This window comes from Mycteria americana, chromosome 15, assembly GCF_035582795.1.
Source record: "Mycteria americana isolate JAX WOST 10 ecotype Jacksonville Zoo and Gardens chromosome 15, USCA_MyAme_1.0, whole genome shotgun sequence".
In the NCBI taxonomy this organism is placed as follows: domain Eukaryota; kingdom Metazoa; phylum Chordata; class Aves; order Ciconiiformes; family Ciconiidae; genus Mycteria; species Mycteria americana.
This window is the reverse complement of record NC_134379.1, coordinates 11,958,856-11,985,350: the sequence shown is the minus strand read 5'-3', so window position 1 is coordinate 11,985,350 and position 26,495 is coordinate 11,958,856. Positions and strand designations below refer to the sequence as shown.

Sequence of the window (26,495 nt, the reverse complement as noted above, 5' to 3'; positions counted from 1 at the left end):
GCAAAGTACTTTGCCATGTATCACATTTAGCACCATTTAAACATTCCTGTTGTAGCTCTTCTAGTTAAGAACAGGCTCGAGTATTTTGCCACATTGCACTTTCAGTAAAAGAAAGAGGAAAAGCAGGAAGAAAATATCATCGCATTCATTCAACTGATGGGAATGGAGGGGCAGAGTAATTAAAGATGAGCCTTTGAAAGGGACAAAACGTTTCTGAATGCAAGGCTGTTAGAAACACCAGCTCAGGCTCTTGGGTTAGACCGACTGTGAGGAATAAAACATACTCTGGACAGATTTTTATAAATCCCCTACAGCACCAGTAAATCATCAGGCACCTATATACCTTTGCCAGTTTGTCCCTTATGACTGTTAAGGGCCAAGTTGCCTGTCGGTGGCGGTAAGTTTTCCTCCTAATGATGTCGTCAATTCGACACTTTTTAAAAGTGAGCCGGGGGACCGATATGAGAGTAAACAAAATCAACCAAAAACCTGCCGATAGACTGAAAATGCTTCCTTTTCTTCTTTTGCTTTACAGAGGAGACAGGTAAACTTGATGCTAATCTCTGCTCCAAGCAAGCGTAATCCTTTTGCATCCAAACAAACTGTGGCATCTAGGAGTACAGCTATAGCACATTAGTGCAATGATGCGCGTGACCCAAAATAAGAACATGAGGGCCAGGAGACTGCTCTTCAAAGCAGCTGGGTGTACATATCTTTGAAATGGTTATTAAGTCCATTTAAGTACCAAATTAAGCAAAGACTGAGAGGAAAGACTGATGAAACTATAATCTGATCTCCTGATCCAAGTTTAACCGTGGCTTAGCAGCACTTGTCTGGTTTCATACGTATTTTTAATTTAGTAATGCTCTGATGATTTATTTCTATATTAAAGTCTGTTTCACAAAAGTAGAAAAAGAAACTACTGTATAAAAAGAAAACGCTCCCTCGCAGTTAAAAATGAACCCATTTTACTAGGCATGCAGGAATTTCTTGACTAAGCTAGCCATAAATCAGCAAGAGAAGGACTGCTCACTGGAAAAAAAGCAGTCATACTACATTGTCTTTCTGCAAGGCTATTCCTTGCTAAAATGGAAAATGTGCCTCTACTTTACAGCCCTGATAACTAATAGGTCTGCAAAGCTCCTTGGTTCACGTCAAGACCTCCCTAGAAATCTCGACCGTAAGTATTTTACCGCATGCAGCATTAAGAGCCCCTTCTGATCGCTGCTTCGCTGTCCCGGATGTGAAGAGGCCATCAGCCTGGTGCCACAGTACAGTAAAACTATTAATCCTTTATTATACTTGTCTTCATGAATGCCCAAGTGATTTTCCTTGGCAATAACTGCAAGTCCCCATCCCAAAATCAGCTGGAACAATCCACTGTGGCTAGCAGCAAGCCAGCCATCTGCTTCCCCCATCTCCTCCTTTCTGTTCCAAAAGTAACTGGAATCTCTCCTCTCCTTCTACTTTCCACTTTATTTTTAGAGCATCCTTCAGCCAGAGCTCAGTTCCCCATCAGTAAGGAATACCGCATATTGCGTGCTTCTCTCTCCTTACAACCACATTTTCTTCCAGCAGAAATAGCACATTTGTTGACCCCTCAACAGAGAGCTTTCCAACACGAAGAAAACAAGCTATCATGTAGATTAGACAGACCTAGATCCTGAAATTCACTCAGAGGAAGGTGAAATACCTTCATCAAACCTTGTCATCTAAAAGAAAAACCAGGGGTTTTTTGTTTTTTTTTTTTCCTCTTGGAAATGGTGACCAAACTCATGAGTGCCCACATACAAGTGCAGATGCCTATGAACAAAGAGAAAAGCCCAGTGCTCGTGCAGTTTATTTCTTCTCTGTATTTTCAGTCTGCTTCTAAGATGATACCCACACAGCAGTCAACTGAAGCAAAAAGATAAGCCTAAACACTGGGTTGATTCAACATTGGTTAGTAAGTGTTCATGTCCCTTTCCTTCACCAAAAAAAGAAGGAAATGCAATGAGACATCCCAAGTCATTGGGAAAGTCGCAGCTATACTGAGAGAGAAGAATATTCAGGTGAACTACTCTCGGCCACCTCATCCTCCATTTTAAACCAAATTAACACCTGCTTTTCAAGCTGGTATAATTAACACTATAATGGCAGCACTCGCTCTTATGACCAACCCTTTGATCTTTCTACAAAATGCAAACACATACAGGTAAGAGCAGTTTTTAACACACCCATTTTGCTGCATTAATTATTCTGTCCAAACCTGTCTTATTGTCTCTTCCAGTGCGCAGAGCCCACCAAGCACCAGGGAACTTCCCAATTCCCTCTAAACTTAGAGAAAAATGTAACAGGCTGCATCCCCAAGCCCCTTCTTATGCCAGCCTTTGCTTCTGCCTCTGTTTTGGCCACAAGCGTTCCCAACACGTTTGATGGTGTAACTCCAGTCCCACTCAAGACTGCCACCAGTTTCAAAATCCTAAGTGGCACCTCCCCTGGAGCCTGCAGTTCTCCAACTCTTTTGTTTTTCTGCCTGCATAAAGTTCATACTGCGAGGATTTCACAATACTGCTTCTTGGCACCCTGCCTTAGCAGACTTCCCACACCCACAGAAAAATTTCTGTCATTGTAATAGGAAAAAAACCCAACAACTTCTTTTCCCTAAAAAAGAAGCCAGAAACACGAAATCACATGGTCATTAAATCCCACGTGGAAACAGCATTTGTGGAGAATCTCTGCCGAGCTCTGGGAAACCTGTCAGATGCTCTTTTCTCCCAGGGCTGGACTTGACAAGAACATCAATGCTAAACAGGGAGCGCAAGAAGGCAATTAGAAGGTGCACATTTGTGAAAATGATTGATGGCTTTTCTAATTGCTAAGAAAAATAGAGCGGTGGTGGTGGCAACAGCAATGGTAACAGAATGGACTGTTGCCTTTGCAGACATCAATCTCATGCTTGGCAGAGGAAAGAGCTCTTCAAAACACCTCCAAGCAGTGACTTTGGGAGGAATTTACAAAGAGTAGCAAACCTGAGCCTCCCTCTCTCCAGGGAGTGACAAACCCCTCTGGAGGCTCATGCAGATGCGGGATGCCCACCACGGAGGAGCCCACCCTCTGCCTGACCTGTGTGAGAGCCAGGACACCCACCTTCTTTCAGCGCGGAAACCTCCGCTTCAGTCCAGCTCTCCCATTTGGACAGACCAGCTTGCTGCAACTACAAAATTTTGAGGTCTTATGGCACCATGCAAAGCTGCTGACAGCTGTTCACTTAAATACTGCATGTCATCTTTTTGTTTTCCCCCTCCCAAACCATTTTTTCCTCAAGGAAAACCACAGAGAAAGACAGAAAGGACAAGGAAGGAGAAGGACGTGCTACACCTGCATTCGAGCAGCGATGCTATGCTATCAGGTAGTGCTACAGGCTGTGCTGGGTTAATAGAGATGCCACGCCAGGCTATTACTAACGCCTCCACACTTGCCGATGTAAAGACAGGACTAAAGAAGGGAGAGGACAGGCTGCAGGGCAGACGAAGGGCTGCTCCCCCCAGGGCAGACAAGCCCGCTGCAGAGCCCAGCCTCCAGCCCTCCTTGCGCACAGCCAATTTCTTTGCTTCAATACGGCAGGCTTGAACCAGTTCCCTCTCCCCCCAAAAAGAGGTGAGTTTGCCCAGGCATTAATCAGAACAACGCGAGCGCTAGTCAGATCAAGCTAAGAACAACCCCAACCTGACTGATCATTAGCAAGTACCTGCTCGTCTTCTAAGGAGCGGAACAGCTACAAGGCAACTGGGATCTGAGAAAGGTGTTCATTAAACACCACAGCGCCCAGCACAGAAGAACCAGCCTTCCCCAGCCATCGTGTTGAGGCAGAGACTCTGCCAGAGAGCTAATCAGAGCAAACTCTGCTCCCAGCCTCCCGTTTCCCCGGAACAGTCTTTTGCTCTCCCCAGGTCCTCTTGGGACTGGAGGCACAGCAGGTTTCTGATTTGGGGAGTCCAAAAATCTTAAGGAGCTGTGAGGACTCCTCCCCACCCCATCCTCCTTCCACGTGGGATTCAAATACATGAGCTGAAGCAGCGGGGCTTGGCTGGGAAAGCGGGAGCAGTGATGACCCAGCACCTCACCAAACCCTTTAGGATCAGCACAGCTGATGCTCTTCCATAAAGCTGCTACAAATGCTGTAGTGCAGCAGGGCATCACAAGCCAGCAGGGCTTCACCAGCCAGCAGGGCTTCTGCAGGTAGGCAGCCTCTCCGTCCGCAGCACAAAGCCAGACACCAGGCTGTCGCTACATGCGGTCATTTAAAGGCATTCATGAGAGCTGCATTCTGGAGCCTCAAAAACCAGCAACTAAAACATGTTCAAATGTGTTTTTACGTATATACGAATGCAAAAAATCACTGGCAACAATATTGTCTGCCAGTCCTCATTCTGTCCTTTGAAGAAGCCCAATGCACATAACTCCATCAAGGGCCATCATACAAGACCAGCCTGGCTGCAGAAGGCAGCACATACCAACTTTTCAGTTCTTCTTCCCCAAAGACGGGGAGGCAGGGAGAGGGTGGGTGCACCCGTGTGTATGGGGGTGGGAGATCACCACCCTGGAGCACCGTGCCTCCAGGAACCCAACCGCCAGCCTCTTGTCAAAGCCTGAAACTCTCCTCTTAATTCCAACCTGTGATGCTTGGTTTGAGGTTTGAGCTTCTCTGATGTGTCACTTCCCATGACGAATGATGGGGCCATGGGGACTGTGTTCTGGAGACAAGCCGTCTCTTTCAAAGCTGGCTGCTCAGCAGTGATTCTGGCAGCAGTAGGATGTGTGCGCATGGCCCACCGTGGAGAACAGCAGTGCTTGCTAGAGACCAAACCTGCACCTCACTAGTAGTGCTCTCAAAGCTACTGCTTCATCCAGGCACAAATTGACTGTAAAACAAATCCTCCCAGGAAAGTCCTGTCTTCAGAGTAAGCGGCGATTGACTGGAGAGAGCTGGCAGCCAGACATCTACACGCGTGCCAGGCCCTTCGCAGAGTCACTCCTCTCTGCTGCCACCAAATCACACCCTACCTACAGCTACGCTCTGCCACCTTATCTCTAGGTGACTTTTACCTTATCAGATGTCCTTCCACATCACCGAGGTCCTCAAGATCCCACGACAGTCATTTCTGGAGGTGCTGGTCCATACCAGCCCGCCAGCCTGGACCCACTCTTACACACGCCACGGCCAAGGCAGCAGGCAGGGGTCTGCTGTCCTGCGCAAGGAGGTTTGTGGTCTTGATCCTATCCCACTGCAAAGTAAAAAGCCACCACACAGCCTAAGTGGCAACGTTACCTCAAACTTCCCCAAGAAGCTCTAAGAAATCAAATGGAAATACCAGAATTTTAAAATAGTCGAAGAGCTAAATTTTCAGAAAACCAAATACAGACAGGCTCAGCAGTGACCCAAACAAGTGACAGCAGCAAAACCATTTGCAAAACCATTGCAAAACGGCCCTTCTCCAGCTTTTTCCACTTGTAGGTTTCCCAATCTGCATGTTTGCACTAGCAACCCAGGACGATGAGGAGCAGCTGCGCCTGGCTGGGCTTGCCAGCATGGAGACCGGGCACTTGCGATGGCCACAGATGGCCGAAGCGAGCATGCCGAGACACGACCGCAGCCTCCTGCTCTGCGCCTGCCAAGGCCGGGTTTAACGGACAACCCCCAAGATACGTTTTGCCCATTAAACACGCGACGTGCAAGCCTGCTGCTCGCACCCATGTGTACATGCTTTACAAGCGCTGTGAAAGCATTTAGAGATATAACCTCGAGAAGATTTAATTTAGACTATCCAACACAGAGCAGCACGTCGGTGCTCTGGGCAGGGAGAGAGCAGGATAGTTTATAAAAGCCTCCCGTGCTCCCAAGCGGAGGCAGCTGGGAGCTCCCAAAGCATCAAACACTTATTGCTTCAACCGATGGATATGATAATAAGGATCTATTTTTCCTTTAATTTAAACTATGCCTATTTATGCACCACTGACTGAAAAGGACAGTGAATTAAAGTGCACATGAAAGAAAATCATAGCCCTCAGCACTTGCTCTCAAACGCTCTTTTAAGTCTGTTTGATGAAGGGCTGCTATATTTTGTCACCGAGCGCAATCGGCTCGATTATCACTTCTTTGTTTTGAATACCCACCTCCGAAGTCATTAAATACTTGCTTCTTAATGAGAATAGATTGGTTTTGGCCAATAACTCACTTAAATGCCATCTGCCAAAGAAAAAAGAAATTCAAAGTGCCAAATTCCCCCAACTCCTTTTTGCATATTTTCCCCTCGGTTTCAGATTTAGAGAGAAAAGACGTTTGTATAATCCATCAATGGCAGCTTTCTCCTAGGGGAAGTGTGAACAGACCACAGAAAAGGCTCCATTTGGCTTTGACTTGCAAAACCACTTCGTGGACTACTTTGAAACAATTCAGCCAGCGGGATATGAGCTCCGTATATTGGTGTTGCCCCAGAATGTTTTGTTTTTATTCATAAGATTATTTCGGTGAAAACAGGCTGACTGAAGCTTAATTTTACTAGCAATTGTTAAATAATTCAATACCCATCTTTTCTGTCTCTTTAATGCCTCTGAAAAATCAAAACCCTTCACAAATTAAAGGCCAAATCCTGTTTACTCTTTCCTTTTCTAAAGCAACTTTGACAACAATAAAGGCTGTTTTTGTGACTTGGGCTCAGATTAAAAGTTCTGTCAGTGCGCATATTTATTTGATTTTTTTTTTTAATCAGGAGCATACTTTTTTTTCTGGGGTTTTTTTTGGGTTTTTTTTTTTTTTTTTTTTTTTTTTTTTTTTAAATCAAAATACTCCGCTTATGCAAAGCTTTAAAAATACAAAGGCAAATGCTTCCAGTACGGTCAGCTTGCTTTCTTTATAGAAATGGATTACATTAACATTTTATACCAATAAACTATGACTCCCTTCAGGAAGGAGGATTTACTCCCTTTCCCTGCACCCTCTGTTCACCTCCTGAAGAGAGAAGCCCGCAGGCTAATCGTCCTTCGCCCAGTTTTAAAGGCTCTTCAGGAAGAAGCCCTGCTGACTTTGGTGCTCAAAGAAGGACTTGAGGTTTTACCTGCGATAAAGTCTTCAGTCTGGCAAAGAGCGGTTTTTGATGAAAATAAGCCCTGACTCAAGGCTGTGAAGGGCTCCTGGCTGCAAGGGGGGTTAAATCTGCACCAAGCTGGCCTGAAGGCTCAGGACTTGAGGGATGGGTCTCCTCCATCCCAGGAGAAACACAGCCTTCTCTGGGGGAGCTATTTAATCTGCACCCAAATCCCACTCCATGCTCCAAACCGGTCTACCTAAAAAGTACACAAATGCTGCCTTTTCAAGGTCACTTGGCCAAACTGGCCAAGCACAAGCCTATTTGGGTCCTTCCATTGTGTCTGTACCATGGCACGCTGATGTCTATGATGACAACATTGGCCATGATGCTCAGAAGCTGCAGAAACATTGATCCTTTGCTCCAGAAGCTTTTCTCTAATTTACAGAAAAATCACATGGCTTGTAGGGTCCCCTCCCAAACCCTGGTGGTTGCTGGGAACCTTGCCATGTTTCAGTGAGGTTTGGATCAACCCCAGCTTCTAGATGCAGCCAACATTTGCAATCCCAAGGACAGTCTTACGAAAACAAAAAGATCTTCTGAAACAAGACGTGGCACTAACATACACGGAGATGGCTGGTCATCACATGGGCTACTGCTAACCAGCTACATATGCTTAAATCTCAGGTGCACTCTCAGCAGAGGCTTTATAGTCTTTCAGGCAGTGACATAAATCTGTTCATCTTGTAAAACCTGACACTATTCCAAATTATTAGACACCTTTCTTTTACGCTTTGCACTAAATTATGTATCATTAAAAATGACCAGACGAAGAATTCATCATAAAAAGGCATGACACCAGCAATCCGAGCTTCAAAACGTCTAAAGCTAACGGCAGGTTTCTCACACCACAGGGAATCTCTGTGAAGTTTAAGATCTTAAAATTAGCACACCAGTGAGTGAAAGTCACTTTGTGCAGTGAGTTGGGGTTCACTTCTCCCCACTACCTTTAAAGTAAAAACCAGGGAAGTCAATTAAATGTTTGGGTGTGGTTTTTTTTCTCTGTGGCCTCAAATCATCACCAAAACCCTCATGGCAGAAAGGAAAACCCGAACTGAGAAAACTGAAAAGGTTCTTGTCGAAGTACTTTTGAAGCTGGTAAAGCACTTGAATGGATGACAAAGTTTATTGAGGTCGTGATTTTGACCTAAATATTCCCTCTCCCAGAATCTGAGCCCAAACAAGACTGCCCCAAATTAAACACTGATGAAAAAAATCCCTCCACTTCTTCTGTTAGCTTATTTTCAAGTCTTCAAAGACCTCCATTCTGACCCGTGCCAGTCAGGAGTGACCAGACCTTCAGCTGGTCACACTTGGTAGCACACACTTGGAAGCACGAGTCTCCAGCAACCACATAAGGATGGCTGGGGTTTGATTTATTCAGACGTTTACATGAGAAGATGCTTGTAGAAGCTCTCTTTCCAGAAGCACTAATAAAACCTTGCCTGGGGGCAAACATCCATGTTGTTCCCATGCTGGACTAAGGTCTGGTCCAATGTACTTTGAGGCCATGGGGATTTTTGCTATAAACCTGACAGTAGGACGTTGACACGCTGGACATGTAACTGCAGCGAGTATAGGGCTTGGAGGAGAATCAAACTTCAAGGAACAGAAAGCCAACACAGGGTGAGGGTGGCCAACACAGACCTTTATTTTCTTTGAGCTGCTTATGAAAAGGGGCTTTAGAGACAGAGATGGATTACCAGTACCATTATTTTATCTTTGTGTTTGATTTAAATTTTATATGAAGCCATTAAAGAGCTCCGTAAGCATTCTGCAGCTGTTGTGACATTCACACACATCCAATCCCTCTAAGCAAACACCTGCACACAAGTATCTCCTCAGACATACCAGGTGAGGTTTCCAAATGCAAGTGATCGTGATCACCCCACGTCTGGCTCCTATGGAAATCAGCCTTCCCCTTGACTTCCAAAGCAGCTACACCAGAAGAGCAAGAACATCTTACAACTGTCTTCACACAGAAACAGGAATTTTCCTGCAATTTGTAGATGCTAAAGTCAGGAAGCACTAATTTTAAAAATATTCAGCATTTTGTATGAACAGTTTTCTAGGAAGTTTGGGAGTTTTCAAAACAAACCAATAGAAACCAAGGAAATAATCCTTGAAATTCTGCCCTGCCCTCACATGTCACCTACGTTTAAGTCTGCAACATCTCTGAGTTGCTGGATGCCTTCGGATAAACTGCCACGTTGAGTACTCAAATGTTGGTGAAACTATTTATAATAGTTTAAGCAAGCCTGCCTAAACCTATTTATTGAGGTTTTGATGTGCTGCCATAATATGCTCATCCCTGCAAAGGTGTGGATGCACTGCAGGAACAAGGTGTCCCAGACATGAGGATCCACTTGCCTCATTCTTTGTGGCTGTAGAGGTTTTTCCTGAGAACTGTTTTACTCCTATGGCTATTTCAACATTTGTGCATATCCTGTGTGGACAAAAATTTCAGGCTCTAACAGTTGCCTGGAAGAATTCTCAGTGGTTAGACTAAAAGAGGAAAGAACACACCATTTATTAAATTACAATACAGAAAACACCAAGTTTTTGTGCTTTTGAAAGCCATCATAGGATGATGGCTGCTGGAAGCACTAAGGAAAAACAATAGCTAGTGGTTTCTGGAATTAAAATTATATATATATATAAAAAATAATATCACCTCAAATCCCTGTGGTCTTACTGCAAGTGAAACGCACAGCAACCAAAGTGGGAGACCTCAACACTATTTGCAGTCTATGACTGAGAGAATAGTTTATATTAACACTGCAAACATTTTGTTAAGTAGTAGAATTAGACATCTTCTCTCCACTCGCATGCCGTATTCAATAACCTAAAACCAAGGTTTTTTGGGGTTTTTTTTCCCATCTCTACCTCTGCATCATTTACACAACCGGGATAAGAGTTCGTAAGTATGTTGCAAGAGCAAATTCATTAGCATTTGTGGGGCTGAGATAACAGGTAATTGGGTGGGTTAATTCAAATTATTTTCATCTTTAAAAAAACACCCCAAACCTAACAGCCTTTCTATTCTTTTACAATCCATAACTCTCAAAACCGATTTCCTCCTCGCAGTGATCTTAATACTAATTAAATGAGCTTTTGTCTTCCAACACCAGTAAAGATTAAGTACCACATAAAACAGCTGCAGCAAAGCCCCATCCAAAGTGCAATTTAACCTGCTAGCTGGCTCCCAGCTGGTACCCTGCCCACCGCATGCTTGGAAAGAGCTTCTTTGTCATCTCTGAAGTCACCCGAGGACTTCTTCAGCCCCAACACATTATGGGGGGTTGCTAACTAATGGAGCTATTCAGCAGTGCTTTTGCCTCTTGGGCTCAACCGATCCGCCCAGCCAAGTGTGGAAAACATAGAGAGGAAGTCAGGAAATGCATTATATTCTGAATAATCTATTGTTTGGGACTAGTGGGGTCACAGAGCTGTCGATGGACTCGCCAACCAAGCAGCAAAGACTCAAGTTTCTTTTCTCTCTGGTGGGTTATGGGAACTACTGCCAGCAGAAAAGTGCAACGACCCCAATTTCCATGCTCAGGTAAGTGTCCCCTTGTCCTCAAGGCTGCTTAATATGCACTATCTGCTTGCTTGGCTTCTTGAAGAGACACAGATGCAAGAGTGCATTTAATTGTTTTCCTGAATCAGACCCCTGGAGCCATCGATATCTCACATATGTAATTACAAATCATGAGTCTTGCAACTGAAGCGCAATCAGCACATCTAGCCATAAATCTTCCAGATATCAGTGACTTCTCCAAAGCTGCTTTTTGACAAAACCTGATGCAGCATGAATTAAGTCAGGCAGAAGAAACTGCTGGTGTTGAGGTTTGCAGCCCACCATGCTGCAGCAGCAGATAGGCTCTGTACCCCGAGAAGCCCAAAAAGTCTCCTGTTTTGCCATGTCAGAAATGAATTCCTGGAGACCACGAGAAGGCAGATCCCACCCTAGGATACCCCATGTCCAGATCAGGTCATCAACCTGCAATTTCTCAGCATTTCCAAAGGCCTTTTTTGGACTTCCCACAGGACACAGAAAGCAGCTTCCATTTTTTGTTAACACTGGTTTACTGGACTCTCAATAAACACTGATCAAGGTATATCATTAATAACAAAGGACTGGATACATCCTGGCTACATCTCCTAGAGCAAAGTGTGTATATATATACACACACACACACACGTGTATATACACACACACACACATGTGTGTATATATATATATATATAAAGCAAGCATGTATTCATTAGCACCATTTGAACTAGGAAATCAAAATATCCCTGCAAGAGCTCATGCTGGTGAAGATCAGGATCTATATGATGACCGTTTCAAATGTCACTTACTGTCTGCCTGTTCTGGGAGAACTCATTTAGACATGATACATTACGCTGTAATCACAATTTTATCTTCTGGGCAGAGGTAGTCAGAGGAAGTCTGTAAGCCTGGCAAGGAAAGTCTAGCTGTGAAATGCATGCACAACTGAGTGCTAAGATTGAGGGTATCTGTGTACCAGGACTTTAAATGTTAATGGGAAAAAAAATACAAAATAAGATGTATTACAGAATACAGGTATTACACCAGCATCCCTCCTAGGCATTAAGAGAGACTATTTCCTGTAGGGAAATTATTGGATAAAGCAGGAGCCTGGAGCCAGTTTGAGACTGGGCCATATTTTAGATGGGTTTCATGCCATCAGCCCTCTTTGCCTGGATAATTATATCTTGTGAATTATCCATGAGAGAAAATTGCCTCCAAACGTATTCACACAGCTGTCTGTCTCCAGTCTCTGCCGCTGAGTATTTGGTAGGGGCTGACACATTGGGGCTCACGGGAACGCTGGAGCACCCCTCGCGGGCAGGGGAACTTCTCTTGGGGCTGCCATAATCCCCACGCACCGAGAGAGTAAAACCAAAAAAAGGAATAAACTGCCTTACTTTGCTCCTACTCTTTTATCCTAAGAAGTCTCTAAAAAACTAATGTACCTCTGTATGCTATAATTTCAGAATTTCCTCTAATCCCATGCATAATTACATGGAGTACTGCACTGGCATCCCTTTCATGCAAATATTGCCATAAAGTGCATAGTTTTCATAGCATTATATGACAAAAAAATAACCATAGTCATTTATTTCTGGTGTGTGTGGTTACACAACATAATGCAATGAGACAGTATTTTTCATTAGCTTTTTGTTGTGGACACTACCCATTTATCTTTCTCATAATCCTTCCCCAGTGCATGTTAACAATGTTATTTTAGTAAGTTGTTTAATTATTTAACGTTGCTGGGAGGCTACTGAATTTGTTACAGAAGCCCTTTCCCGGAGCACGCTTTGGAGGCAGTGCCCTTCCACCCTGGCTCCCTCTAGCTCCCGAGCCCCAATTCCCACACCCTGTGGCCTCAAGCAGCAGCGTCCACATTACAGATGCCTTTAACAAAGTCAAAGCTGGTGATCGCTATGTGCATCCTTGTTGCTGCCAGTCGAGTGTCTCCGTAAGCTTTCTCTGATCTCTCATTCCTTGGTGGTTCAGCTCAGCAGTGTTCAAGAGCCGAGCAGGCAGACCCTTGGGATTACAAGGCTGCAGATGCTATGGGCCTCACAGGGCATCACCCGCTTCTCGGTTGTCTCCAAAAATGGTGCAGAAAGTTGCAGGAACCCCACAGCAGACTGATAAACCTCTTGCACCTGCCAGCTCCTCCTAAGCAGTAACCATTTGCAATCTGCTTAAATGTAGAAATACAATGCTCAATATCCTGTCCACATTTTAGTAACGTCTTTTTTTAAAGACAAAACAAAACAAGCACCAGAACAACCTAATATGCATTCTGCCCAACAGAAGACAACTCCCACGGCAAACTCTTCGTTTCTATAGCAGGAGATCAGAAGTACATAAAACACCACAGCAGCACTCACTGCAAGCTTAGCAGTACCTGCTGGCTCTCAACACTGAACCAAGGAAAAAAAGTGTGTTGGTAGATCTGGAGATGTGTGTAAGTGTCCAGCATTCATGTGACCCCATTTATACTCCTGGCCTTGGCGGCCACCTTTCTAAACCAGTTCATACCTGGGGAGCCCGGGGCAAAGCTACATTCTAAGAAGCCTCCATCCTCCTTGCATTAGGCACTGATCTCCCCACTCCCCCTCTTCACAGGCATCCAACCCTTTGGCTGCCCATAGCTCTCCTCCTCCTCCTCGGTCACTCACTCTTCTTCCCTGTCTCCTTCCCTTCTCATCTCCCCTGCCATCAAACACCAGCTTCCACAAAGAAGCCTGTTCCTCCCCATCTCCCTCCGCCATGGCTTGCCCTCCTTAACTACCCCCCTAAGCACAGCGAAACTGAAATTAAAACCACATCCTTGGAGAACAATGTAACAGAAGGTTATGCCATACATTTAAATGTCGTATCTGGGTGGGTCCAGTTTCCTCAATGCACCTTGCCTGCCCGTTTTTGAACCACAGTAAGCTCCCGGGGTCACGTCGCAGTCACACGGGACATCCCGTATGCCAAAGCTTGCCTGTTTCTCCCAACTACAGCAGTTTAGCCTAATAAAAGAGGTTGCTCTTCCCTGCAACACTTTCTTGACTTTTACACCCACTGGCTGAGAAAGGCTTATCCCAACAGAGATGGTCCACTTTTATCATCCTCCAGAGGCACCAGTTTGGGCACCGGCGTCACACGGCCGGAGGGACTGCCAGCACCACACTGCTCACACCTCACTTGCAAAGGCTTTTGAATTCCTCAGCTTCACCTCCTGTATACCCCAGCCATTCAGCCCCTCCTTTAACAAGTCCAGCAGCTTGCATTTGGTTAAAATAACTGTTTATTCCTCAAAGACTTGATTCCTGTCCAGAGTAAACTGTCAATTCCTTCACTGATGGCTGAATATGCTGTCTAGAACAAGGGAGCCCAAAGGAATAAAAAGGTCTCTCTGTGAATGGGAATAGCCCTAATTTCAGCTTCCAGGGATTATATAATTGATCAAAGCACAGATATTTTGGTTCAGAATTCAGATCAGGCATGGATTTGCACATACGCATCTGTTATATGCCTGAGGACGAGCCTGCTCCATATTAACCAAGTTAGGAGCAATATATCCTATTCACCTGGCCAGAAAACCACTCCTGATCATAGCATCGCTTCTGATATTTAGGGGCTGTCAAGGGAAAAATCATTGACCTCTGCATACAGAGCAGCCCCAGTCTCCCTCCCACACCCAGCTACTCCCTCCCTTCCTGCTTCTGTTTTGTCCAAACCTGAAGTCTGGAGGGGCTGGGGCAACATTTCAGAGCTGCCGACCCTGTGAGCTGAAGTGTTAGAACAACCTAAGATACATTTTTACAAAGTTTGCCCTGAGAGGAGATGTACTTTTTATTCAAGAAAAAACAGCAATATATTTCATGAATTCACGCTCAGTTCATTACACAGGAATAATCACCTCATTCTTTATGATTTGCAAAAACTTAATGCTGTAATTAAGGTAAAGCGACTTTGTCATATGCAGTTAAACATAAGACTGTACAAATATACCCAGTTCCTATGCTTCCCCAGTGTTTTTGCGTATTGTTACCAAGTATTGTTACCCCTTTCCAAATCCCTTCACGCTAGCAAAACCCCTCCAGGCTTGTGTTACAGCCTCTCCGAGCTGGCTCGTGTTATGATTCTATATATCCAACCCGTGTAACCTGGCCTTCTCGCTTTATCTTTCTGCATTTTGCCTCATTGCACCTCGCTGACAGAGTGCGGGGGGCCCCGGGCTCTGCGACGTACCTGATGGGCAGCGAGGGATCCCCGGCATCCCACCAGTCCTTGGGGGGGCTGATGTACATGCACCACAGCTCCCAGCTGTACCCATGGGCAGAGTTCTCGTAACGCTGCACCTCAAAGTTGTCCTGCTTGATGTTGTCTATGGAGGGAAGAATGACCCTTCTCCGATTTTCCTGAATTCGTGAAAGTACCGGCTCAGCCCTGAGTGGTAAAAAAAAGCACAGGAAGAGACAGTTAATTTCTCCCATAATTTGCAGATGGAGACTGTAGCTTTCGTACAGCTTGTGCACTTAAATGAGGGTAAGAAAACAGGCATTCTTGTCACCATTCAGTAAACAGAAGGGAATAACACGGACTCCTCTCCACTCCCATTCACAAGTGGCATCATGTCTTCAGAGAGACACAGCAAAACCCAGCCTAAGGAGGCCGGAGACTGTCATGAGGCTCCTTGCAGAGTCAGCGAGTGACCCCAGATTGCAACACACCGGCCTCTGTCTCACCCTTGCGCTTGCCCATGCTTTTGTCAGCACAGAAATTGCACGGAGAGGCAAAGCACTTGCACTGCCAAGTTTAAAAGGTTATTTCTGAAAGGCTTGCCAGGCTTTGTCAGCCACGAGGGAGATGCTGCACTTCCACTTGATGGGATTTCCCACCCGACACATCCCTTGCGTGGAGCTGCCGTCAGAGCAGAGAGGCCAGCCGCCGGGCACAGAGCTCAGGTAGCCGCAGACCTGGAGGTCTGGGGAGTTTTAGCACTCTCCTCCACAACTGACTACACAAATTCATGGACCAGCTGAAGCTATCAGTACAAGGAAAGGACTATTTCCACAAACTAAGGCATTAAGCTGTGGAAATGAATTAAAGCCTCTGAAACTGGACCTTATCTTTTCCTGCAGAACTAGTACACCATGTTTTCTCTGGTGTGCTGGTTTAAAAAAGCATTAAGTAATAATTCCATATTCTCAACTTTTTAATTTTCAAAATGTCCGTGGTTTTAAACTGAGCTTTCCTGACATTTTTACTTGGGTAGCAATGAAATCAGACGATACATTAACTAGGGGCCAGTTTTGCAGCGTGGGCCGAGTGTACGGCCGAGAGCAGCTCAGAGAGGGTGCTCCATGACCACCTGGAGACCGTTTCCATAGAAGAACTATGGACCATCAAAAGAAAGAGGCTCAAGATGGACAACAAGGAGTTAGCTTTTTCCACAGTGGGTAGCTAAGGTGTGGAGCACCTTTGCCCAAGGATGCTGTGAATGCCTGAAGTTTACACGGGCTCAACAGACAATAGGAAAAGACTCATGAGAAATGCAATGAGGGTTGCTAAATACATAGAAGCCATGTCTGCCCCATATCTGCAAATTGTTGGACTTCAGTAGCATACTCTGAAGGAATATCGTATGTGCTGGCCCTACCCATATATCCTTTCCTAGGCTTCTGGCTATGGTTAGTGGCATAACAGGAGGCTAGACAGGCCCTTGGTTTGCCATAACACAGCTGCTCTCACATCCTTCTGTTCCGCCTGGATAGTTATCCTGTGGAAAGCTCCCATGTGCATCTGCAGGGTAACTGCACACAGGTTCCCATGCTGCCATGCACAGGTAGACATCCTGCATGAAAACACGTCCACAGGCTGGGAAGCCTGGCTCGAAAACTTCCCTTCTGTAAAGCAAGGCCATGAAGGATGCGTTTTGTTTAACCATGATTTACCCAGTCCAAACTTCCACCAAATCAAAAAAAAACACATCCCTGGGCAGAACAGGGTAAATTCTTGAAAACTGTCTGAAGGGTCTTTTTTCCCTTGGGACACAGTTCGAGGACTCTATAGCTATAAAATTAATCTCCGGGACATTGAAATGTGTTCAGAGCAGGGGGTGCACACAGCCTCACCTCTGCAGCCCAAGAGCCACTGACCGACCTGGGCTCACACTGCCAACACAAGGAGCAACTTGCAGTCTTGGTGCCTCCAGTGACAGCAGCGGGTACATAAGACCAGAGTGAGTCAAGCCCACGCTGCAGAAAAGCTCACTCTCTATCCCTAGAAAAGCTGTTTCAAGAGCTCAGGTAAATGGGAGCTTCCTCTGCCTGTCAATAAAATCAGGTGTGAGGACTTAATGACCTGAAGAGAGGAATGTTTAGCTGGGAATACAGATATCAACATAAGAAACGGCTCTTAAAGATACCCTTCAGCTGCACTGTTATTACAAAGAATTCAATAACTGTGCAGAACTCTTTGTTTGCAGCTGCTAAAGCATTTTTCTTGTGGATGTTACTCTCTGTTCAAATTAGATGCAAGTTAGCTTCTTCTACCTCCACTTTTCTAAACATGGTCCATTTACTTTTTACGCTTGGTTAGAGGAAAAAAAAAAATATCACTCTCAGGCTCCTCTCATGATCTAGACTCAAACTTAAGCCACTTGAACTCAAATGTTCTGAATCTCTCTGAAAAAAACCCTTATGAAACACTGCTTCTGCACCTTTGCACTTACTCCTCGCTGCAGAAGAAACAAATTAATCTAAAACATCTGAGCCTTCCCTCGGTGGGATCCAGCTGCAAAGGGCAAGGAAGCGGGAAACACCATCTCTTTCAATCCCTTGCTGTCTGGGCTTTTTTAAACTTACAGAAATTACTCAGGGCTAAGGGAATGGGAAATCAACCTGAAAAATATAAGCAGGGGGCACGCATAAAAGGAGGCAATAGAAAATGATTACAGAAAACAAGGGAAAGGAAAGGTTTTCCTTGTATCCTCCCATCATATCCTCCCATCATCAGTGGCCATTCAGTACAGAAGGAAGACAGGATTAAGAAAAGCCAGTGGACTTGTTTGCAAACACATACGTACAAAATCATGGACTGTCCCTTGTTTAATGAATGACACACACTCTAACCGAGACCTTGAGGTTGAGCACCTACCAGCCGGCAGTGAACTCCACATGAGCATCAAAAAATCCAGTGATCTGGCCCGTGGCAGCTTTCCAGCCTTCAATACGAGCTCGGATAAGGCCTTCCCTCTTCTGGTTGCGCACCACCTTCACGAGCCCTGGGTATCGTTTATTGACGTATTCTTCTAGTGGTGCCTTCAGTTCCTCTAGAGAAGAAGTGCCAGAGAACCCATTGAAAAGGTGCAACAGTTTTCACCTAAAATAAACCCACTGTATCGATGGATACGAGCATAACTTACTGGAGCCACACATCTCAACACCACTGGGAGGGATATGATCATTTAGGGTCAATCGATGCAAAAGACCACCTGACGGTGGACTGACCACAACCCTTACAAAAGAAATTCAAGGTTGCCAAAAACATTGCTGTTGGATGACTAAGGAGCCCAAATGCCATCTTTAGAGCCAAAGGGTGGCAGCAAGAGGCCAGCTAGATTGCCTTGCAATACCTGGGTATCACCCCACTGAAAGACAAGAATAGAAAGAAGTCAACCCATGGATACCAAACACTAGTGCTCTGCATTTCTGATGGAGATTTTAACTGAATGGATTGCTAGAAATGCTGGAAACCCCATCTGAAGTAACTTACACTACATCAAAACTGTGTATGAGTGTCACTATTCTTTTTTTTACTCAGCCTCACTACTGCAGTCTTGGCATTTGCTGTGTACTTTCCAAGCTTTGCCACTAGAAAAGTTGAAATTCCCCCTGCTTTTATGATAGGATGGAAGAGATTTTTGGTTTCATTCAAAAGATGCTCATACCACGTATCTTCTGTTCAGTGGAAATTGCAGATCATTTAATTATGTTGTCTAAGCCTGTGTATGTGCTATGGCTGAGAACATAATGGATCTGTCAGCCTGCTGTCCTTACCAGCATTAAACTTTTTGGCAGTTACAAGTACTGAGTATAAAAGACACACAGGACTTTGAACGTGGAAGCATACGAAAGGGTACAATAAGGGGTACGTACTAGTATGTTTTTTCAACAATTTGGAAAACCGATAGTGCTCTGCCAGAAACCTTGGTCCTTTTACTTCCTGGTGCATCGGTTAAATGTATGAGGATCTACTGACGAGAAATACTCTGTCAAAGCTAAGCAATACTGTTATCCCACAAGTGTGAGGTTGTTTACTGTTAGACTACAATATCACTGTGTACCAACACGGACTCTTAACACCATGAAAGCAGTTCCTGAGACTGTCTTTTATCCCTATGAGGCTCCAGGATAGCAGAAAATTAAGATATGGTCCGTGACCCCAAATTATAGTCTACTACCCTTCACACATACTCTCTCCCTCCAGAAAAATAAAAGAAAAAAAAAGTCACCATTAATATAATCCACATGGTAAAATACTTGAGGCATATGAGAACACGTGGGTTCCTACATGAAGGAAACATGGCACTGGAGACCAAAAGAGTAAACAGCAAGTCCCATCTGCTGGGCTTAGCCTGAGAAATCATCAAAGGAAAAGGGATTATCTGTTCCCTCCCCTTCCACGCCTTCTTCCAAGCACATAAAATGTGCTTTCTTCAGATTGCCTTTCTGGGATGGTTCCCCTCACATATCAATTTCCCAAGTCTCATTTCTCTTTTATGCTGAAGTGGGAATAAAAAGAATAAAGCAAATGAACCCCTTCCTCAATTCAAAGCATCTGCATCACATACATACATAACTCAGCAACTTCCATTTCATGCTGAGCCACTCAGAGAAAAACCAATATTTTATGGAGACGACAACTCTTCCGAATGGTTTTAAGGAGACAGAGACACAGAATTTTTGACAGATGGAACCCCACAAGCATAGCACTGGCGTCTCATGTGTTTTTGTCAGAAGGTAAGTCAGTAATGCTGCAGACCACAGCATTACAGGCTAGACTGAACAACTAAAACAACTTTCAAATTGGAGTTTTAATCTCGGTTGAAGGAAAACAGGAAAAATCTTCATGGAAATTGTTTGAGCAGCTCGAAGGAGCGTATAGCTCCAGTGAAAGAGGGAAGAATTGTAACGTCATGTCTCAAAGGCAGTCAAGGGTGAAGCCCGAGAGATTCCTACGCCCACCATGCTGTGTAACAGGCAGCTCGTCAGAAACTCCCCGGGAAGCCACAGCCACGTCCTCCTCCTTTCTGAAAGGTTGCTGGATGCCAACAGGTGAAAAAACTGATCGGCTGAGAGCACGAAGGCCAGTACAGCACACCCGTGCACCTGCAAAATGGCACGAGGTGACCATGGAGAGCCGGTGGAGAAGATGCTTATGATTAGCATCATTCTAACCCACCACCCCGTTCATTAGAAGAGGCCAGAGTGCCCCTCTCCTGCCTGCAAGCACGCTACAAGCATCCCTAACGGGCTGCTACCCAAGTGGAGAAACACGCAAGAGAGACAAAAGCATTAACTAGACACGGGAAATGTGGTTCCAGACTCTCTCTCCGCTAAGGGCTTCCTGTACAACCTTGCACAGATTTCTGGGCTTTGCTTCCCGCCTTCCCTCCCAGTCTGGCTCAGCCCACAGCACGCATCTTCTGGGTGAGAGAATTCACTTTTCTTACGTGCATGTGCAAGCCATAACGGAGAGGATGTCTGCACATCTGTGCTAGCCTTTGCCAGTCTCTCGCCCTTCTGAGCTGGTTTGCAGCTCCGCGGGAGGAGGGCATGGTGCACAGCGGCTGCTGAGCACTATTTTGGTATGGTAAGATACAAACTTGGCACTCAACTGGGCATCCAGCCAGCAGGCAGAGATGGGGTGGGCTTTGTATTTCATTTCTCAGCGCATCCAGAAGTGCAGGTGTGGAAAATCCAGTATTGGGTAACAAAAGTGAAATGCCAGTCTCCAGGAACGCTCTGCAAAACTCCCGTTCAAGTATCAAGTCAGCCTTGATCCAGGTCTCCCCTCATCAATAAGCAGGACTGATTGATAGTCGAAAAGCATCAGTGGAAACCTCAGCGCTGGCACAGCCGCGCTGTCAGAGCTCCCCCGGTCCTGCGGATGCTGACCCCGCAGGACCAGACATGCTCAGCTCCCTCCACATGAACTCTGGTGGGCTGGAAATCGTAACTCACTCGCAAAACTAATCTTAATCCAAGTCATTTGAAGTCATTCCTAATTTTACTCTGTGTTTTCCTTCACTCAGCAGTCACTTCATTGAGTGCCATTAGTGTAACAGAAAAACAACTCTCGGCAGTTCTACGTGTGTTGCCAGAACGCGCGGCTCCAGGCTGAGGATGCGGAGAACTGTTGCATTGTCAGTAGCAGCAAAGCTTTTCGTCTGTCATATTAACTTAAGAAATGTTTCATCCCCAACTGTTGTATCTTTGCAGCACGTCCCAGAGCTGTAATAGAAAGGTTGGGAGGTCTGAAGCAGTATGCCAGGAATTAAATGACTTGCACTAATGGACAATAGCAGATACCCTTGCTTAAGGGAGTTAGCTTCCACACAAACTCACAACCTGGCCTTTGGATCTGCTATTTTCAGGGCTTCATGCAAACTACAGCAGGGGAGAAAGCATGTCGCAGTTCAGATAACTAGCTGCCATTCTCCCCACCTCTGCCTTGCACAGCGTCACAGCAGTGCTTTCGCCCCTTCAGCTCACTGAGATGAAAATGAGAATATCCACTAGATATCCACTGAGCTGACGATAATTTTAGCACGATAATCAGCCCAATGTTCATAAACTGAAATGAATGCAAAGCAATGACAAAGAAAGTCAGGAGCCAAGATGGGAGCAGAGCAGCAGCTCCTCAGCTCACCTTCATCCTTCCTAATCAAAGGACCACTTATTTAGGACCACTTATTTAGGCCATGCACTCGTGAGGTATCTGAGTGGGTGGACCTACACGGGCTACACAACCAGTAATTTGATCCAAACACTAAGCACTGCAATGGAATCTAGAGACACCTTTCTCTTCTGTACCCTATGGCACCCTTCCCCCCAACACTCAGGCATCCTTTGAGGACACCTACTGAACTATTCTTCAAAGCACACCCGCATCATTCTTAAGTCATGTTTATTAAGGATGCAATAAATATTTGCACATGGAGGTATTTGTGAACGTTTGGTCTTTGCCATCGCACGAGCTACTCCAGGGAAGATTTGCAGTGAGAAACCCTACTGAAAATGCCAGCAGGTTCAATTTCAGTCCTGCCTTTTGTTATCCATCTGTCTGTATTGATCTCCACTGAAGGGCAAGTCCAAGAAACTACAATCCAATAGACCTGTTGCTCTATTAAAAAACCCATCTGCCAGCTGCAATGACTTATGTTATCTATTGCAAAGTATTTTGTCACCTACATGAGCTTTCTGGGAAATAGGCCTGCCAGAGAAATTGAACCACCTGATCCCACTAAAAGTAACCATGACACACATTAGCCCAGAGGCAACCGCAGGAACATCCACTGCTCTTTGGTCCACACCACAAATCCTGCCCAAATCTCCCCAAATCCTGCTGAAGTCCCCAGAACTAAAGATGGGAACTGCTTGGTGCCACACAAAGAAAGGAGCAAAGACTAACGGCACCAGAGGAGCAGAGAGAACTACCAACATCAGAAAATTTCTTAGACAACAATGCCCAGGTGGTCCTAGGGAGTGGACTGCACCGCCTCTACACCCCTAAAGAAAACATGGTCATGTTTGCCAGGCTGAGCTGGGTGGGAAAAGTCTACAGAGCCCAAGGCTGTTATCAGGAACACTGAAAGCGGGAGGACACAGGAGTCAGGGCTGGGAGCGCTCCAGTGCCACAGGGGACACCAGCACTCCCTTATCCCACGCTCTCGCCTCTCTGAAACACCAAAGCCATCACAGGCTGGATTTCTGAGGCACAAACTCACAAAAGAAACTCCTTCAACGGGAAATAAACGAGCACGAGAATTTTTGCAGCAAGACTCAGAGCCAGGTGAGTCTCCGAAGCTTTTGATGTTTGCTTGCAAATATTGAAGAGGAAATTGTGAAAAGGGGAGCAGGTGCAGGAATGAATTCTCATACAGGGTTACAGGCAAAGCTGGTCCCACTAGGTGCATTTGGCCGCAAGTCTCCGGTTCATGTGGTTCAGCAAAAGCCAAATAGAGACAAACTAAGGAGGTCTGCTGCTCTCCTCCACGCCTTGGCAGGGCCTGAAAGCCTTGGACCTGAACACCACTGGGACAGCACCAGGTCTGCTGCAATTAAGCAACCCATCTTCTGTTTGAGTAACTGGAATAATTAGGCACTCGGGTTGGACCAGCGCCTAGGAAAAGCTGAGATATGACTCAGCTTCTTGCAAGTCTGTTAAAACCTTCCTCTAAACAAACACACATGAAACGAAAGCGAGCCAGCTCCTGGGAGAGCATGCACGGACCACTGTTGTTGCTGTTGAAATTAGCTGCAAAACAAGAAAGCGATATATCAAGTCACAGCTAATACGTTACATCGAGGTAAATTACAACCCATAGCATGTCTCCCTGAGTGTAGCCAGCTCCTTTAAGCAGTCTTTTATCCAAAGGTTTTCTTTTATACCGAGAGGTTTGCTTTTCAAAGAGATATTATCCCAGATTAAAACCACTAAAAGACAGACAGCAAAAAAAAAAAGCAGGTGATGATTAAGCAACAGACTCAGAGAAAGTGTGCAGCTGCGAGATAACGTAACATCTCAGGGGCACATTGCTGCATCCCTCCAACAACCTAGGAAACATGTTATCACTCAGAAACACAACCTGCGCACTGGCTTTGTAATTACACCCCTGCAACAAACACAAACAAAAGCAGACTCCAAAAAAGTCTTTACGAAGTATAATGTGCAGCTCAAGGGAGAAGGGGGTTCAAACTACAACTCCCCAAGCTTTTTCCTTCAAGGAGGGATTTTTTTTTCCCCCATTACAATACATTGGTATCTTTTATCTATTTACAGCTCAGATATAAAGAAATCAGAATGACCGTGCTTATTAGCTTTTAATCTCTCATTGCATGCTTTTATGTTGTGCAGTGTTGTTGTACATACCTCGTTACAACAAAGATAAGAGCAAGAAGTGTCTAATGAGTCTTCAGAAGCAGTTTGTTCCAGTCTGAAAACTACAAAACACCAAAAAGGTTCTGATCGTGTCTGTGTAACTAGTTAGTGGTCTACCTGAAGGGCAAGTAACAGCCAGGGGTGCCCTGGGTATGCAGTTCTTACCTCCGTCCCTGGGACTAATTTTAAAACTTGAAGTTAACTTGGAAGTCCCAGGGGTCTTTTAATATTTGGTTTGGGAACATGTTTTGTTTTTCAATTACCCATACAAGCTGTATTTCCTCTTCACATCTGTGTGAAATGCTCCCTGACAAAATCTACACAGAAACCCCTCTGCGTGCAGAGGAGCCACGGACTTTCATGAGCCTTTAGCAACTTTCCCAGAAGCTGCTTCTGGTAACCCACCGGGGTACAGCACAGCTACTGGTTTTGAGCCACTAAGGTCAACCTTCTTTCAGGTGTACAAAACTGAGCCCAAAGGCTTTGCTCAGGCTACAGCGACAAGCCATACGCCCATAGAAATTGTCCCTCAAACACACACTGCTGCTCACAAACAGGCTAAAGTAATTCCTTCTCTTGTTCAATCACAACCACCAAAGTCGTACCCACAGAACCCCACCCTCTGCTTGACACCAGCACTTGATCCTCCAGGATTCATTCACCTCTAAATCTTAGAGCTCATGAGAAACTATTTTCCTGTAATTATTTTCCTGTAGAAGCCAAATCCAAGTATTGCAAGGACTTTGTTTGTAATATCCACAGCATCAATATACAATGTTGTTGTATACAATAGCAACTATACAATGTTGCTATTGCTGCTCACAATTATTTCCTACCATTAGTGGGAACTATACGACAACGTTATTGCCATTAATAATTCTTTGCTGTCATTGAAGCTCCTTGACAATGCAGAGAGTGAGTGCATGGATTCCAGAGATATGTTCAGGTTTGTGTAATTTCTTTTACATGAGAAAACTAGATTATTACATGCTGGGGAGGAGCTCTCCATAAACATCTGCCAAGTTACCTCATTATCTTCCTTCAAATCCATCCTTAAAAATCTCATTTGTCATGATGCCTACAAAAACTCAACAGCATAGTACTGACATTACTAACTAACCCTACTGGCTAATAGTATCGCCTCATTCCCTACACCCACTCTCCTTGTATACTTCCATCGCAAGGTTTTTGAGGACAGAGCCGCTTTGGTGTTCAGGTGTTGTACAACCCTCAGCACAACCCTGGCCCATCACTAGGGACCCCGGATGCTCGCATTCCTGACTCAATCAATGCATCCCTCTTGGTGGGATGCAGAGTGCGCGTTGCCTAGGTGTGCGAGGAGGTTGGGATTTTCCCACTCCTGCACACGAGGTATGAATTTGTCCCTCAATTTAGGTCATCTACCTGCATCTGCCTCCCTGGATAGGTGGGTGCCACAGGGCACTCCAACACAACCCAGGCAGCTTGGTCAGCCTGGAAGAACAGGCACAAAGAGGAAATCCCAGGGCTGGACGTGCTTGAGCACGCTACAAGCTTGGCCACCCATCTCGCTGCCCTGTCAACACCCTGCCACCATCCAGCCCCACCACCAGAGCCCTCCAGCACTGGCCCAGCCCTCGCAGCAAACAGCCAGGGAAGACAGTGCCTTGCAATCTCAGCGGCGGATAAAGAGATTTAACTCTGCATCCTTGCTGCCAGCTGCAGTCTCAGCTTACTGGGGGGGCGATGCTTTTTGAAAGGATTCATCTCGTTGTCCTGTGCCTTTCAATAGTGTCTCCAGAGTACTTGACTCAATATTAGCCTTGGTGCTGCATACTGAATGATGGGTGGAGGCTGTTTAGAAACATATTTCTTTGTGAATGGCAATGGATAGAGAAGCTCAATAATTATTACCAATGGGTTCTCTTTAAAAGAGTGTTCTTCTCTTCACCCCATTGATATAGTAAAATTTGGAGAAGCAGCATGTCATTTTGGCATTTCGAACCCTTTAAGTACTGGGCAATGCTAAATACTGCAGTGACAGATCACCTGCACTTTCTCCTCACTAGCCAAATAGTTCCAGTTCTGAAATCCCATGGCTTCACTGGTGCACATCATCCTAGCTTTTGCACTAGAGATGCTGTGATTTCCATCAGCTGAGAAGCTGCCCTCCTGCTTCTTTTACTGGTAATTATAATTCATCAGCTTTCTATGGTGCTCATTACTGTGGTATTTGAGTGCCTATTTTTACAGACTTGAGTAGCTTGCTGTATACCATCTCATCTCACTGCAGACAGACAAGCAACCTCTCAGGCTCCCTCTGGAAATGAGCTCTCCACATCCTGCACACTCCCTATTCTTCCCTTTTGATCACAGCATCCACAGCACATGCCTATTTTTTTAAAAAAATAATATTAAAAAGCATGCAGTACAAATAAAGAAGGCAGTAATCAAAGTAACTTAACCATTTGCTGTTCTTCATGAAGATTTTTAACTACCCTAATGACATTATCCAACTGTGTATTGGGAAAAACAAATCTTGGAAGAATGAGAGTCTGAAAATGCTTCCACATGAAACCACCTCCTGCAGCTTTGTCTTACTAAAAGCCAGAAGGGAAGGGATTGCAACAGTGACTGAGAGCAGGTTGAACCAAAGGACACACGTGTGTTAACGTGGAAAA

The 26,495-nt window shown here is 45.2% G+C and overlaps 1 protein-coding gene across 2 annotated transcripts in view; it reads right to left on the bottom strand.

Annotated features, from left to right (window-relative positions):
- The window catches only part of GALNT17 (polypeptide N-acetylgalactosaminyltransferase 17), a 215,632-nt gene that overhangs the window by 109,281 nt on the left and 79,856 nt on the right, over positions 1–26,495 (bottom strand). The window contains exons 4-5 of one of the 2 annotated variants that reach the window (XM_075518080.1): positions 17,827–18,001; positions 14,917–15,114 (exon numbers count right to left, since the gene is read on the bottom strand). The exons of the other annotated variant lie outside the window; for it this stretch is intronic. Coding sequence (XP_075374195.1) covers positions 14,917–15,114; positions 17,827–18,001 — 373 coding nt within the window. The remainder of the gene's footprint in view (positions 1–14,916; positions 15,115–17,826; positions 18,002–26,495) is intronic. 2 annotated transcript variants of the gene reach the window in all.